Here is a 14,099-nt window from a genome sequence, read left to right on the forward strand (position 1 = left end):
TCGGGAGAAGGGCGTCAACTTCAGCAACAAATTAGCTCCATAGACTGTGGTATAAGAATGTAACAAGGCGTGTAACAATTAAGTGGATATGCTAGTAACATTAAAAGTGAAACCCAAACTACCATGAACGTATGCGGCAATTCTCTAAAATACTAAATTCCCACTAAAACAAGCAAACCAAGAAACAGTGGAAATAGGGGTAGTTTCTCTAGACTAGAAAGACATGTGGACATCCTGGGATATTTATATTTTACAGCGTAACCGTCAACGGCAGACAGTACATCGTAGCAAATGAAGGTCAACATATCAAGAATACAACTGAGGAGGGAGCACTGGGTATTGAGAGGTGGATGGCTACTTAGTGTACAGTAGTAATATAACCTATAAGAAGAAAAAAACTCTTGTGGAACACAATATCAATAAGCAAAGCAGTAAAGGACTTCGGATGGCAAATTGTGATTGATCACTTTCGCGGGCGCTTTGATGTTCTCAGTGGCCGCGCGGCTCACTGAGAACATCAAAGCGCCGCAAAAGTGATCAGCAGGCGGACAAATGGTGCGCGCGCCCGGCGCACATGCACTTTGCCCCATCCGCACTCTGGGAGCATTTTTTAAGCCCCACTAAATATCTCGCCAAAGGGATGCTTAGGCAAGACCTAAAAATGTAGTTGGTACAGCTACCCAATGAACTTGGACCTAACCCTAGCAATTCACAGATTCATAATAGTCCTGTGTGTGTGTGTGTGTCAATTTTAATGAACAAATGTAACAATGACAAAAACAGCAAATACTGAGCATAAAACACTACAGGTGTGTAAGCACAGGCTGTGGTGTGGGACTGGAAATCACCCTAAACTGCACCAAAATATTTAACAGAAATGGCATATAGCGCAGCAGATCTAGCCATGCTTTGAGGAAGACGGGTTCCACAAGTATGGTAAGGCGAGCGTCTCTCCAAAGATACATCTGGAGAAGAAACACCCTCAGCATGTTTGGGAGGTTATTCAAAATCTCCCCTGCTAAGGGCCAGATCACAAGCTAAAGAGCTGAACTACAAAGACTTTTCCCAAACAGACATTCATCCACATGTGATGAACGACGGAGATGCTGACAAGTTGCAGACGGTATGCATCACATTTGTAGCCAGATTAGCCCAGCACACAGGACCATCTTTTGCCTGCTGAAGATGGAGGCTCAAAGGAAGTATTCTCTTCCGTGATTAAATGTTTTGCAGTGCAAAGATTCTTGGTTTTTTAACCTATTCCGCTGCAGGCCTGCCCAGCTGGAATCTCCTTGTGATAGTGGACACTTGCTGGTATCCAAAAGACAGTATAAAAAACAGGAAGAGACTGTGGGAAACTGAAAGATGCCCTTTCTGGTGGTAACAAAAATGTATTGGGCAAAGAGGAATCTTTAATTAAACTAAAGAGGGTGTGGCCTGCGGTGGCCATGTCAGTTGCGAGCCAGAGTGGCAGTAGGTGGTATGTTGTATGTGTTTGAAACTTGGCTGAGGATGTGAAAATTAAGCTTTCTACATTCTACTTTGCTCCAATTCCTCTCTTCATACGCATTTGATCTACATCTATCGGAGAGAGGGAAGGTAACCGATAATCAGAGAGCTTGAAAAGTAAAACTTCCTATAGGTCTGCTGTAAGTAGGAATGGATGAGGTTACTGAAGGTCAAACGTGTGCTGTTTGTACCCAATTCCATCTGCTTCCTTATTGAAATGTTTATTTTAAATGGCCCTTGCTTACCTTAATTTGGAATACTGGTTCCACTTTTTCCTCCGCCTTCTCCTCCTTCCCCTCCATCTTTAGTTTCTTGGCTATAATGAGAAAAAAAGGATTCTTTTCCATCATATGCCAAAACATTTTTCCATATTAGCAAATAAGTCATTTTTCATTAATTCACTTCCGTCCCAAAGCAAATTGAAACACCACCAATGCAGGGGATAGGCAGTCCACCTACAGCCTGTATTGCAATGCTAAATGATGATACAGTAGATTTAATCTGCAAACCTTTGCTACATTGAAAATCTCCATTGCAATGATTTCACTTGGGATACTCAAGGAGTCAGAAACTCTGAAACGGTTTTGTAGTGATGTCACTTTATATTTGTAAGGAATGACGGTGCTTTGATTTTTATGCATTTAAGTGCTGCTGAGTTTTGACTTCCAGCGTGCCATAATGGCAGAAAACAACCATTATCTGTGTCTCTTCTTTCGGCCCTTGTAATGTGGGGCAGCACCAAACACGACCTGCATATTTTTAGGTCTGGCCTCAGAGCGCAGTTGTCTGCAGCACTTATTGTTATAAATTATTCAAAACAGACATAGAATGGGATTTGGAGTCACCCAGAACAATATTTCCCTCTCACCTGGTGTAAATTGACTGTTTGCTGCATCATGGAGAGCTTTTACTGCAATGAACGGGACACTAGTTTACATTTCAAAAGTACACTGAATCATCATACGTTAAATTCTTTATCTCATAGAGGCATCTTATAGAGAGAGAATTTGTTGTTATGTTTTTCACTACAAGTTTTTTCTTAACGATCGGCAGCCTCTACAAATGAAGATATAAAACAGCACAAAAGCAATGATATCAGTACAACTATAGCAGATTGCTGCCAAATGTTTTGCACCAACATTAATGTTTTCTACTAATAATGAGGCATAATGGGAGGGAAATATTGTCCATTTTGCACTTATTTTTTATCAAGGTGCAAACTCGATGTGTCACAAAATGCAACCATAGTAGCACTATCAGTTGTTTTCTGAATGAGCACGTTAATGAACACTGGCAAAAGCAACAGGTCGGGCTTTTGGTTGAGGTAAGTGTTTGGTAATAGTTGTGTGACTGTGTGAGTTGCATCCAGCAGTCCTAGAACGAACATTATATAATGGAGCAATATCTTGGGCTGCAAAATATGTAAGTTGGGAATAGGGCTCCTTTGCCATATAGACAGCATTAGCAGAGTTAAGATGTACCATATAAAAGAAAATAAGTCAACAGATGAAGTTGGCAGCATAAGTAGTGAAGTTAAACTACATAGTACACAGCAGATTATTGCATGGTAGACACTTTTGTCAAAGGACCTGTATGATGGTTGTATTATTAAAAAGTCTGCTATCATTGCAAAACTACAACCAAGAGTTTGAGAACAGAGGCTTTAAGTGAGCTGTGTCACCTATGCATTTCAGGCTTTGGCTACACTTGCATTCCTGGTGTGAGCTCACAGCGCAGGGCTCTCCTTTATTCCCGGTTCATCAAGGAGTGTTTATGTTGAGAACAAATACACATTGACAATCATTCTTATGTTCCTTGTGGAATGCACTTAATAGAAAGCACAGACCAACCACCCAAAATGATCATTCAATCTAGGGCTGACATCATTCAGTCGTACTTGACCATACCATCATAATGCAGCAGGGCTGTAGCAGAAATCCTTATTTACAGGCTCACTGTTTCACATTACCGAGTATTCTTAGAAGCAACACTCTGAATTATTCCTGTGTGTGATCCCTGTAAGTCTCAGCTAGCCGCCATGAGGAGGAGGCTGTGCTGGTGCCGTAAGAGGAGCCAACAACCCCATAGTGCTGTCACACAAAAACACTTTTTTAAATGAAACCAATATAAAAAGAAGGCTAAGAAAGCATGCCAAATGAAAAAACACATGCCAAGATAATCTTGTGGAGGACATACCAGCACTGTCAAAGATATGAAAATCCCACCAGGCAGGGTGTGTCCTCTTGGGTTTACGTGGGGGCAACAAAAACTGAAATGCAAAAAGGAGCAGGACCAGAGCCTTACAGAAAGGCTATTCATGAAAACCCTTGTATGATTGTCCAAAAATCATTTTAAAACAAAGCATGTTTTTCTCCTCATCTCTATTACACCTGAATATGTTAAGTAGTGTGAAAGTCTACAGAAATGTTGCAATGAACAGATCCATTTTTACCTTTTTTCGTCGGCCTTTCCGACAGCGGAAGCATTCGATACACCCTGTAAGCATTGTTTCCTTTCTTGATACTCTTGTCTTTCACTTCCTCAATGTCCGGCAAAGAGTTCATTGCGCATCGAAAGTTTGCTTTCCACGTCTTGGGGTCTGCTTTATCTACCCCGGGCTGATACTTCCCTAAAGCATCAAAAGGAAATCGAGAACTCTCTCACCAAATACATCACAAAATACTATTTGATGTGAAGGAAGCGTCATTTAACGTTATTAGTACCTGTATGAATGGCCCAGTTCCGAAATAAAGGGGCGTCCTTCTCCACGTCCCATCCGTGCCGGGCAGCATGCATCCACGGGATCTGGAAAATCTTCTGCTCCTTGAATTAAGGAACACAAAGAAAGGACAACGACTTATCAACAAGATCCAGGCCCCAGCTGCTGCTGTCAGGAGCATGTGCACGGCCTGATCTGCAAAGTGCTAAACATTTCCAAGTTCTTTCCACACATGCATGTTCATTCACGATAAGATGAAAGGCAACAGGTCGCAGACTCATATAGCCAGATTATGTAACGTTTCGACAGATGGGTGTTTACTACAGCCAACCCAGGACCATTCTGCCTCAATATTATCTGTCCGGATTCTGAAACGGCGACATGAATGTGTGCCGGGTTTAATGTTACCAATCACAAATGTGGAACTACGAAATGTCTTGGCCCTCTTCAGCAATAGACCAATTTATGAGGTATCACAAATGAACAGGCCTGTAAATTGTTTCAGGTGCACACAAATAAACATTGTAAACCTTACTGAGAAAATGTGGCAAGACAAATTGTACCAAAAAGTTGTGATGGGAAATATGTAGCACGTGGTGGGAATATCTGTGCATCTGACGCAATGCCAGGCATGTGGCTGCAGTCATGGCTACAGGTTGTGTCTGGCTGCTTACTATTTGAATTGCATATGTGTTGTACTTATTCCTGCTGCTCAGCCTAGAATGTTTGGTGTGAGAGCTTGTTAGAATATTGAGTGTGTAAGTAAGACTGTCAGTTGGACGAAGGGCTGAGCGGCAGAAGGCTGCTCCTGCTGGGGCTTTATCCTCTTCTTAACTTACCATCTTACCTGAATAAACTACTTACAAGGAACTACAAGGACTACTCTATTTTATTTACAAACTTTTTGGCGACGAGGGTGAACCTACGTGTACCTCCTAAAATAAGCTGAATTTACATGAGAGACTACTTGAAAAATAGAACAGAACTGAAACAGTGGACAAAGCAAAACAAGGTAAAAGACTTTCTACATTATACACCATGTGTTTAACCCCTTGCATGCTGCCGCGATTCTGCGCCTGTGAGGCACTTTTATTTAGTGGGTGGGTTTATGACGGCCCCCAGCCGTCATCAGCACACGAACACTGTAGTGCATGGCGGCTGGGGGCCGTCATCAGCATGCAAGGGGTTAACCTAACTGACACTACAAGACCCCACCAGTGACCCCGTAATCGGTCGCCCTAAGAACTAAAAGTGCCAGATAAAGCTCAATGTCAAAACCCAGTGTAAGATTATTGGCGATATGTTATGGGAGATTTTGAACTTTAAAGTAGTGTTTCACACCAGTTACATGAAGCTATAAGTTATCCAAACTGTGAAACATGCGTTTGAAAACACTTGAGCCAAGCGGTCTGAATTGGAACACAGGAAGAATTTGAGCAGTTTTTTTGTGGTAATATTGGTATCCATGAGCTGAACACCCTAGAGGAGTTTACATGAACGAGTGCTTTGCTTATGGGGAAAGACACCTCTGTCAGCAATTTTTTTTTTGTTCTACCTGTGGGAAGATCGGTGTCTGCTGTGTTGTTTGGCCCCAAGGAGAGAGAGCAGTGCACAGCAAGCAACACGTACCACAAGCAAAACCTAATGAAATGACTGCCATTAGGATCGCATTCTGGTGTGAAGTGTGCATGCCATATTGGGGATTCGCACTCTTTCTTGTGTTGCTTTGCGGCACATACTGAGTCTGAGAGTCATTTGCTAGTGCAAAGTTGATCGGGGGCACAGGTTCGGGCCCCGGTGTGTGCATTTTAACACTGTGGTGATTTGTCAGTATTCGGAAGTAATAGCAGCAATCTGGATACTCAAATGGGACAAAGTCTTTCAAAAGGCAAACAGACTTTTAAAACCGTCGCTCCCAAATTCAAATACAAATCAAATTGGCTGCGTGCCACTTACATTGCCTTGTTCTTCCAGCAGTGTGTGTTATTCCTCCATAAGTCACTATCCTCGCAGGACGCACTAACGTGCTGTGAGCCATACCGTAAGGCGTGTGGAACGTGCCGCCATCTTACACTGCACAACGTTATTTGCTGCAAGTTTACAGCGCTCTGCCAACCACATTTTTAAAGGAGATTTCAGCAAAACTTTCCTCCGCTGATGACAGCCAAAACTTACTTTTGGCAATGTGGAACCGCCGTTTGTTTTTAAGGGACACCCGACTCGAAGGTACTGTGTGTTTACAGTTACTCCATGTCACTCCGCGTTCCTCGGCATCATTGTGGTATATTATTCGGGGGCAAAGATCGAGCTCCGGTGTTTAAAATAAAAGGAAAGCGCACAAGAGGCCAAGACTGGTGTAAAGAGCAGGGAAGTCATAATTTGGAAAATGCTGCAATGAGGTGATTTGATGAACTTTGAAGCACCCTTTTGATTTCCTTAGATGTCTGTTTTAAACTAAGACTCTTTCCCTTCGGAAACATGAGACTACTTGTAGTTCGAATCACTCATCAATTTGTGGTTGTGTATAGAATCCCATCAAGTTTTGAGTTATTCACGGCTTTGTTGAGCAAGAGATTTTCTGTCATTTTTGATTTGGGGTGTGCATGAAAATGACAGTAGAATATTACGTTGAACTAGTTCATGCTCTTGTTTTTGTAGTACATGAACTGACTGTTAGTTTCTGAGTCACTCATTTTTTTTAATGGTTGTGCATGGGATGCCTGTTAAGTGTTAAGTCACTCATGCTTTCTATTGTTCATGAGATGACTGAGAAGTAGTTTTAAGTCACTCATTGCATGTATGGTGTATGGGAGTTTTATGTTGCGCATGAGATGGCTGTCAAATGTAAGCCACTCATTACCATTTTGGTTTGCTTTGGAATGACTGCTTTAGTATGGCAGTGTGTGAACAGGTCACCTGATCTTTTCTTTTTTTTTTGAGAGGAGAATGTGAGGAGCGCTTCAGCACGTGACCTAAGTGACGTGACGGTTGTCACATTCGTGAGTTTTGCATAATGTGACTATAATTGATTGATGTTTCCCTGTCACGCCGTAAGTTGGGACTCTTTTTGCCTCTTGCTGACCTGGCCAGTCAGTTTGTTGGTTTCTTGGGTTTTGTATGCTGTGTGTTGGCATGGTGGTGTGTTGGTTATTTCGATTTGGGTGTAATGTCTGTGGGAGGATTGTTTTTTTGTTTGAGAAATGGAGAAGGTGGTGGTGAATGTAATTTGCTGGTTTGCGTGATTGAATGTTAAATTTCTGATCTTACCTGTTTTCATGTTAAATGCTGAAGTTGCGTGATTTGACTTGTTCTACGCAATTTACTTCTAATTTATTGTTCTCTTATTAAAGAAGGGAGATGTGTTGTACTTATTCCTGCTGCTCAGCCTAGAATGTTTGGTGTGAGAGCTTGTTAGAATGTTGATTGTGTAACACTATCAGTTGGAAGAAGGGCTGAGCGCCAGGAGGCTGCTCCTGGTGGGGCTTTATCCTCTTCTTCTTAACTTACCATCTTACCTGAATAAACCACTTAAAAGGAACTACAAGGAATACTCTGTTTTATTTACAACACACGGTTTTTACTTATTGAGAGGGAGATGAATTGACTGTCAATGGAACACTAGCATAGTGACAAGAATCAATCCCTGGCGAGGGAGGAGTGCATCTGTGCATATGATGACAGTGAGGGGCGTGTCCAGGCATATGATAACTACTGTGAGGAGGGCATATGACTACTACTGTGAAGAGTGCATCCGGCCATTTGAGGACTACTGTGAGGAGCGTGTCCGGGCATATGGCGACTACTGTGAGGAGCGTGTCCGGGCATATGACGACTAATGTGAGGAGAGCGTCCGGGCATATGACGACTACTGCGAGGAGCGCGTCCGGGCATATGACGACTACTGCGAGGAGCGCGTCCGGGCATATGACGACTACTGCGAGGAGCGCGTCCGGGCATATGACGACTACTGCGAGGAGCGCGTCCGGGCAGATGACGCCTACTGCGAGGAGCGCGTCCGGGCATATGACGACTACTGCGAGGAGTGCGTCCGGGCATATGACGACTACTGCGAGGAGTGCGTCCGGGCATATGACGACTACTGCGAGGAGTGCGTCCGGGCATATGACGACTACTGTGAGGAGTGCTTCTAGGCATATGACGAGTACTGTGCGGAGTGCTTCTGGGCATATGACGAGTACTGTGCGGAGTGCTTCTGGGCATATGACGAGTACTGTGCGGAGTGCTTCTGGGCATATGACGACTATTGTGAGGAGTGCATCTGGGCATATGACGACTACTGGAATCAAGCTACCCTGGCTGAAGAGGGGTGAAACCCCGAAACCAGTCCTAGGAGGCTTGTTTCCGGTCCAGGAAAGACCTGGCTTGGCAGCTTGGGCTGGACTGTTCCCATGAGGCACAAGGTCAAGACTGATTTGCATATCTTCTGGGTGCAGTACCTCTCCGTTGTGCATGGAGAGCAGGTCTCTTCTCCTGCCGAATCTGTGGGGTGCACTCTGTGTCATCTCCATGATCTGCGAGTACCATGTCTGCCTGGCCCACTGTGGCGCGACCAGTATCAGGGTCATGTTGCTCGCTCTGCACTTGCTCAGTACTCGGTTTATCAGTGGTATCAGGGGAAAAGCGTAAGCAAAGGTCCCGGACTAATCTATCCATAAGGCATTCCCAAGGGACCCCTCTTCGGGTTGTCTGGATGCGAATTTTTGGCATTTTGCATTCTGGCGTGTTCCAAACAGGTCCACTGATGGCGTTCCCCACCTGTTGAACAACCACCTCGTCTCCTGAGCATTGAGCTCCCACTCATGGGATGCCGATGGCTGTCTGCTGAGCCAGTCTGCTTGAATGTTCTCCTTCCCTGGTAGGTGTATGGCTAGCAGGTCTATCCTGAGGGGGATGGCCCATCTCCATATCTCCTGCGCCAGTGTTGAAAGCGTGGTTGACTGTGTTCCACCCTGCTTGTTGATGTAGAACATCGCTGTGGTGTTGTCTGTCTGTAGTAACACCTTGTGCTTGTACAGCCTTGTTTGGAAGGCTTTCAGTGCAAGGAAGATTGTCTTCTATTCTAGGTAATTGATGTGCTTTGTCGCATCTGTTGGTGTCCACAGTCCCCTCACTTTGAGTTCCTCCATGTGAGCGCCCAATCCCTTCAGGGATGCGTCTGTGGTGATGGTCACTGTTGGTGTTGGGGGCGTTAGAGGCTTTCCCCTTGTTATGTTCTCCATGGTCCACCATGTCATCTCCTTCTGCACTATGTGCGTCACAACCACTAGATCCTCCCAACTGCCTGAAGCCTGTGACCATTGTTCCTGGAGCCATTCTTGGATGGGTCTCATGTGAAGTCGTACATTCGGTACCAGGTGGATGCATGATGCCATCATCCCCAAGATCTTGCTCGTAGTCCTCACTGTCCGAGCTTGTCCCCTCCGGTAGAGGCGAGTTTCCCTCACCAGAGCCCTTGCTCTCTTCTCGCTGGGGAACACCTTGCCCTGTAAGGTGTTGATCTGTGCCCCCAGGAAGATCTTCACTTGTTCCGGCTCCATTGACGATTTCTTCCAATGGATGGAGAACCCCAGGTTTATTAGCGTGCTCGTCACTGTATGTGCGTGTTGCTTGCATTTCTGGTACGAGTTTGCTTTCACCAACCAGTCGTCTAGGTAAGGGTATACGTGTATTCCCTGCCTTCGTAGGTGCGCTGCGACTGCCGCGAGGCACTTTGTGAAGACCCTCTGTGCTGATTTTAGCCCGAAGGCTAGTGTAGTGAACTGGTAGTGGCTTTCTCCGATCGTGAACCTGAGCATATGCTTGTGCTTTACGTTAATTGGGATGTGCAGGTAGGCGTCCTTGAGGTCTATCGTGACCATGAAGTCTCCGATCTGCAATTGCGGTAGCACCTCTTGCAGGGAGGTCATTTTGAATTTTTGTGTTGTTATGAATTTGTTCAGGAACCTCAGGTCCAGAATGGGTCTCATTGTCTCGTCTACCTTTGGTACGAGGAAGTACGTTGAGTATATTCCCTTGTTTCTTTCCTTGAAGGGAACCCGTTCTATGGCCTGCTTTTGTAGGAGTTCTTTTGCTTCTTCCTGAAGCCGCTCTAGCGGATTGTTTGGTAGTGGCTTTCTGTTTGGTTTCCTGCTTGTTGGCCTCCCTTCCAACTCTATGCAGTATCTGAATTGGATGATGTTGAGGATCCATTTGTCCGATGTGATTTCTCTCCATTCCTGGAGGTAGAATCTTAATCTTCCACCCACTGGTGTTATGTGGTGGTAGGTGTCCAGTTTGTCTTGACCCCTTTGTACGTGCTGCCCCCTGGGATCTTTTCTGTGGGCGGGCACACGGATCTCTTTGAAGTCATTTAGAGGTGGGCTGCTGGCCCCCTCTTATGCTGTCCTCGTCCATTTCCTCTCCCTCGAAAGGACTGGCCTCTTGATTGGTACTGCCAGGACTGCTTCTGCTGACTCGGTTGCGCCTGCGAGTCTGCCTGGTGCGTCTGTTGGAAAGCCTGGTGTGATGTACCTGGCTGGTTTCCACCCCTTCCGCCGGGCCTCAGTGACTGGGTGCCCCTTTTGTTGCCTCTGAACTGCAATGCTCCCATGGATCTTGCAGTTTCATTGTCCTTCTTTAGTTGGCTGAGTTTGTCATCAACTGTTGTTCCGAACAGCGTCTCGCCGTTGAACGGTGTGTTCAAGATGCTGTGTTGCACCTCTGGTTTGAAGCCCGAGATTCTGAGCCAGGCGTGTCTTCTTTCAGTGACACCCATCATCATGAGCCTGCTGGAGGTGTCTGCTCCATCCAGGGCCGTCTTGAGGCAACAATTTGCCGCATTCTTCCCGTCTTCCACCAGTTTCTCGGCCTTCTGCCTGGCCTCCTGGGGCAGGTCTTTCACCAGCCGTCCCAGCTCCTCCATGATCTAGTACATGTGCCTGTTTATGAGGGCATTGGAATTAGCCATGCGCCATTGGGTCGCGGCATACCGTTCGATCCTTCTGCCCACTAGGTCCATCCTTTTGCTCTCCTTATCAGGTGGTGGCCCAGAAGTAGTGGGCACGTTAGCCCTCTTCCTTGCTGTGGCCGTGATGATGGAGTCAGCTGAGACCGTGCCCTGAATGTAGGCTGGGTCCTTTGAGGAATGCTTGTACTTCTCCGTTCTGGGAGTGACTGCCTTGCATGTTGCGGGCTCCCTGAACGCTTCCATCCCCTGCGCCAAGACGCTTTCGAGCATTGGCAGATACTGGCTCCTTGTTTGCGTGGGGTGTAATGTCTCGAGAAGAAAGTCCGCTTTCTGCTTCTCTTCGTCGAGCTTGAGCTTAAAAGCTGCTGCCGCAGACCTTATCACCGAGTTGTAGGCCCCGATGTCGTCCGGTGGCGATGGCCTCGAGGGATATGTGTCAACCGCCTCCTCCGGGCTTTCGGTGTCGGCATCCAGGTAATCCTCCTCCTGCGGGTCAGAGGTGGCCGACTCGGCGTCCATCCTGCTGTCCTCTTCTTCCCCATAGTTGTAACTCTCGTAGGGGTTCTCGTCATCTTCCTGGTCGTCAACCATTTCGACGCCAGGGTCATGTTCCTCGATGTTTTCGTCTTCTTCCTCGACCAGTTCCAGCACGGGTGGCTTGGTCTTGTGGGGAATCGTGAAGGCTCTCATCTTGGCGTCAAAATCTTTCTTCCGCTGCAAGATGTTTTCCATTTCGGCTTCAAGGCGCCTTCTTTTCTTCTCTATCTCGGCCGCGTGGTCCGCGCCGGGTGGTTCGGCCCCTCTCTTCGGCGCTTGGCTCGGCGGCGAGATTTTCGGTGCCGGAGACTTGGACGTCGAACTGGGTTTCGGGTCCCTGGACGGCGTCGGGGCCTTAGGGTCTTTCTCCCTCGGCATCGATTGGTCCCTTTCGGGGGCGATTTTCGACGACTTCTGCTGTTCAACAGCTCTCGGCGCCGGGGACTCCTTCTCAGAGGATCCGCTGGGCCTGTGAGTAGTCGCGGACGCCAGGTGTTTCTGCGTCGGTGCTTTCAGGGCCTTGTCCTCTTTTTTTCGAGACTCAGAGTCTCTCATGTTCTTGAGGAACGAGTCTCCTACCTTATCAGATGTCTTCGTGTAATCGGTCTCTACGACCATGTAGCTGTCGTCTTCGGCGGCAGCGTTGCCCTCTTCCTCCGAGGACATCCTCAGCTCGTACAGCGATGGCGTCGGGGCTTTTCCTTGGAGGGTGACGTGCGCTACCCTCTGGCTCTTTCTCACACGAAGGGTCTTCGGGGCGAAGGCGGAGCAGGTGTTGCAGTCCTCGCTTCTGTGGTCTACCGGTAGGCAAAGGTTGCAAACCGGGTGTTGGTCCTTCTGCGCGTACTTGTGGTGGCAGTTACGGCAGGACTTGAACGGCGTGTTGTCCATCATCGAGTGATCAGGGCATCCCTGGCCGCGTGGACGTCGACGATCGTCGAAGTTCTCGATGATTTCTCCTTCTTCTTCGCTGGTCAGTGATCGGCGAAGTCTTCCGTAGTCTTCTGGTGAATTTCTTCTCCAATTTCAGTCTTTTCCTTGTACTTTCTCCAAAAATGTCTGGAGCCCAACGGGAATGATCCAGACCCGACCGCGGAAAAAAGAATCTGAAGATGGCGCCCAAGAGTGGGAGCTTCCACAGGAAGCATGCCGACGTCACCGGAAATGCACCCGAGGAGGGGTGACGCCGACGCCCACCTGGGCTACGAAGAAAAAAAAAAAAAACAAAGAAAAGACTACGAATCCGGACCCAACCACAAGATCGCGGAATATGCACAGCATAGTGAATCCAGAAAGATTCACGCTGCAAAACTCAAATTACAATCCCCCAAAGACATTGTACTCCTGAACTCGACGATCAGAAGCACCCAATCCTGGCTTGCAGATAATCATCTCAAACTCAATGCTCTGAAAACAGAGTTCCTTCTGATCTCACCTCCCCTGAAGATCTCTACCACTCAAATTTGGCTTAAACACCTAACTGCACTCAATGTCCAACCCACCATCGTGGACTCAGCAAAATCTTTAGGCATAACACTCGACACCAACCTCGACATGCAGCAACATATCAGCAAGGCAACCAAAGGAGCGAACTACCAAATCAATACCCTGAGGAAACTTAAACCCTTCCTCACAGCCAAAGACTTCCAAACTGCAGTACAAGCACTAGTCCTCCCTCTAATAGAATACGGCAGCATCGCCCTCTGCGGGCTCCCTCTAACTACTACTGCACCCCTAAGAGCTTCTCTAAACGCTGCAGCGAGACTCATCACTGGGTCAAAAAAACACGCTCATATCTCCCCTGACTTGAAATCTCTGAACTGGCTGCCTTTTGAAGCCAGAATACATCTGAAAATCGCCTGCATGATACACAAGGCTGTACACTTGAGCTCACCCGGATACCTCACCCAGAAGCTGACAATCTCTGGCGGTTCTAGAAACACTAGAGGCACAAACAATCTTCTGCTAAAACCTTGAAGATTCCGGAAGGAAAAACATATAAACGCTCCTTCTCAGGAATGGCACCCAGGATCTGGAACTCACTCTCTTCTGAAACCAGACTCATCTCCTCCATCGCACTTTTTAAGAAAGAAGTAAAAGCTATCCTCATAGCTAAATACACTTGATCTATTAACGTGGATTCTTAAAGTCTCTGCACCGATCTGTATTATCTGTTCGATCCCTTCGATGATTCCTATTATTTGTATTATTGGCTTACCTGACTGTCTATGCTCACACCTATTTGTACTATTTGCATTATTGATGTACCTGTTTTACTATGCTCCCTCATTGTCAAGAATTCCCGTCCGGAAGGAGAAATCCGGCACCTGGAAGATACGGACTACAAATCCCAGGATGCTTAGCGGG

The 14,099-nt window shown here is 46.6% G+C and overlaps 2 protein-coding genes across 2 annotated transcripts in view; both read right to left on the bottom strand.

Moving 5' to 3' along the window:
- Positions 1 to 14,099, bottom strand: part of IRF2 (interferon regulatory factor 2) — a 351,614-nt gene that overhangs the window by 191,512 nt on the left and 146,003 nt on the right. Inside the window, exons 3-5 of the mRNA XM_086962480.1 lie at positions 4,233 to 4,332; positions 3,962 to 4,138; positions 1,755 to 1,825 (exon numbers count right to left, since the gene is read on the bottom strand). Of these exons, the coding sequence (XP_086818606.1) occupies positions 1,755 to 1,825; positions 3,962 to 4,138; positions 4,233 to 4,332 (348 nt within the window). The remainder of the gene's footprint in view (positions 1 to 1,754; positions 1,826 to 3,961; positions 4,139 to 4,232; positions 4,333 to 14,099) is intronic.
- Positions 7,166 to 11,962, bottom strand: LOC147728726 (uncharacterized). Its single transcript, XM_086963330.1, has 2 exons — positions 8,230 to 11,962; positions 7,166 to 8,096 (listed from the first exon to the last, which is right to left on the bottom strand). The coding sequence occupies exon 1, from the start codon at positions 11,925 to 11,927 to the stop codon at positions 11,154 to 11,156; it is 774 nt and encodes a 257-aa protein (XP_086819456.1). The 5' UTR covers positions 11,928 to 11,962; the 3' UTR covers positions 7,166 to 8,096; positions 8,230 to 11,153.

The sequence above is a fragment of the Lissotriton vulgaris genome, chromosome 3_1 (genome assembly GCF_964263255.1).
Source record: "Lissotriton vulgaris chromosome 3_1, aLisVul1.2, whole genome shotgun sequence".
Classification (NCBI taxonomy): Eukaryota; Metazoa; Chordata; class Amphibia; order Caudata; family Salamandridae; genus Lissotriton; species Lissotriton vulgaris.

What these genes read in the sequence shown, in the direction of transcription:
- LOC147728726 (XM_086963330.1), bottom strand. Translation starts at nt 11,927, where the DNA reads ATGGAAAACATCTTGCAGCGGAAGAAAGATTTTGACGCCAAGATGAGA.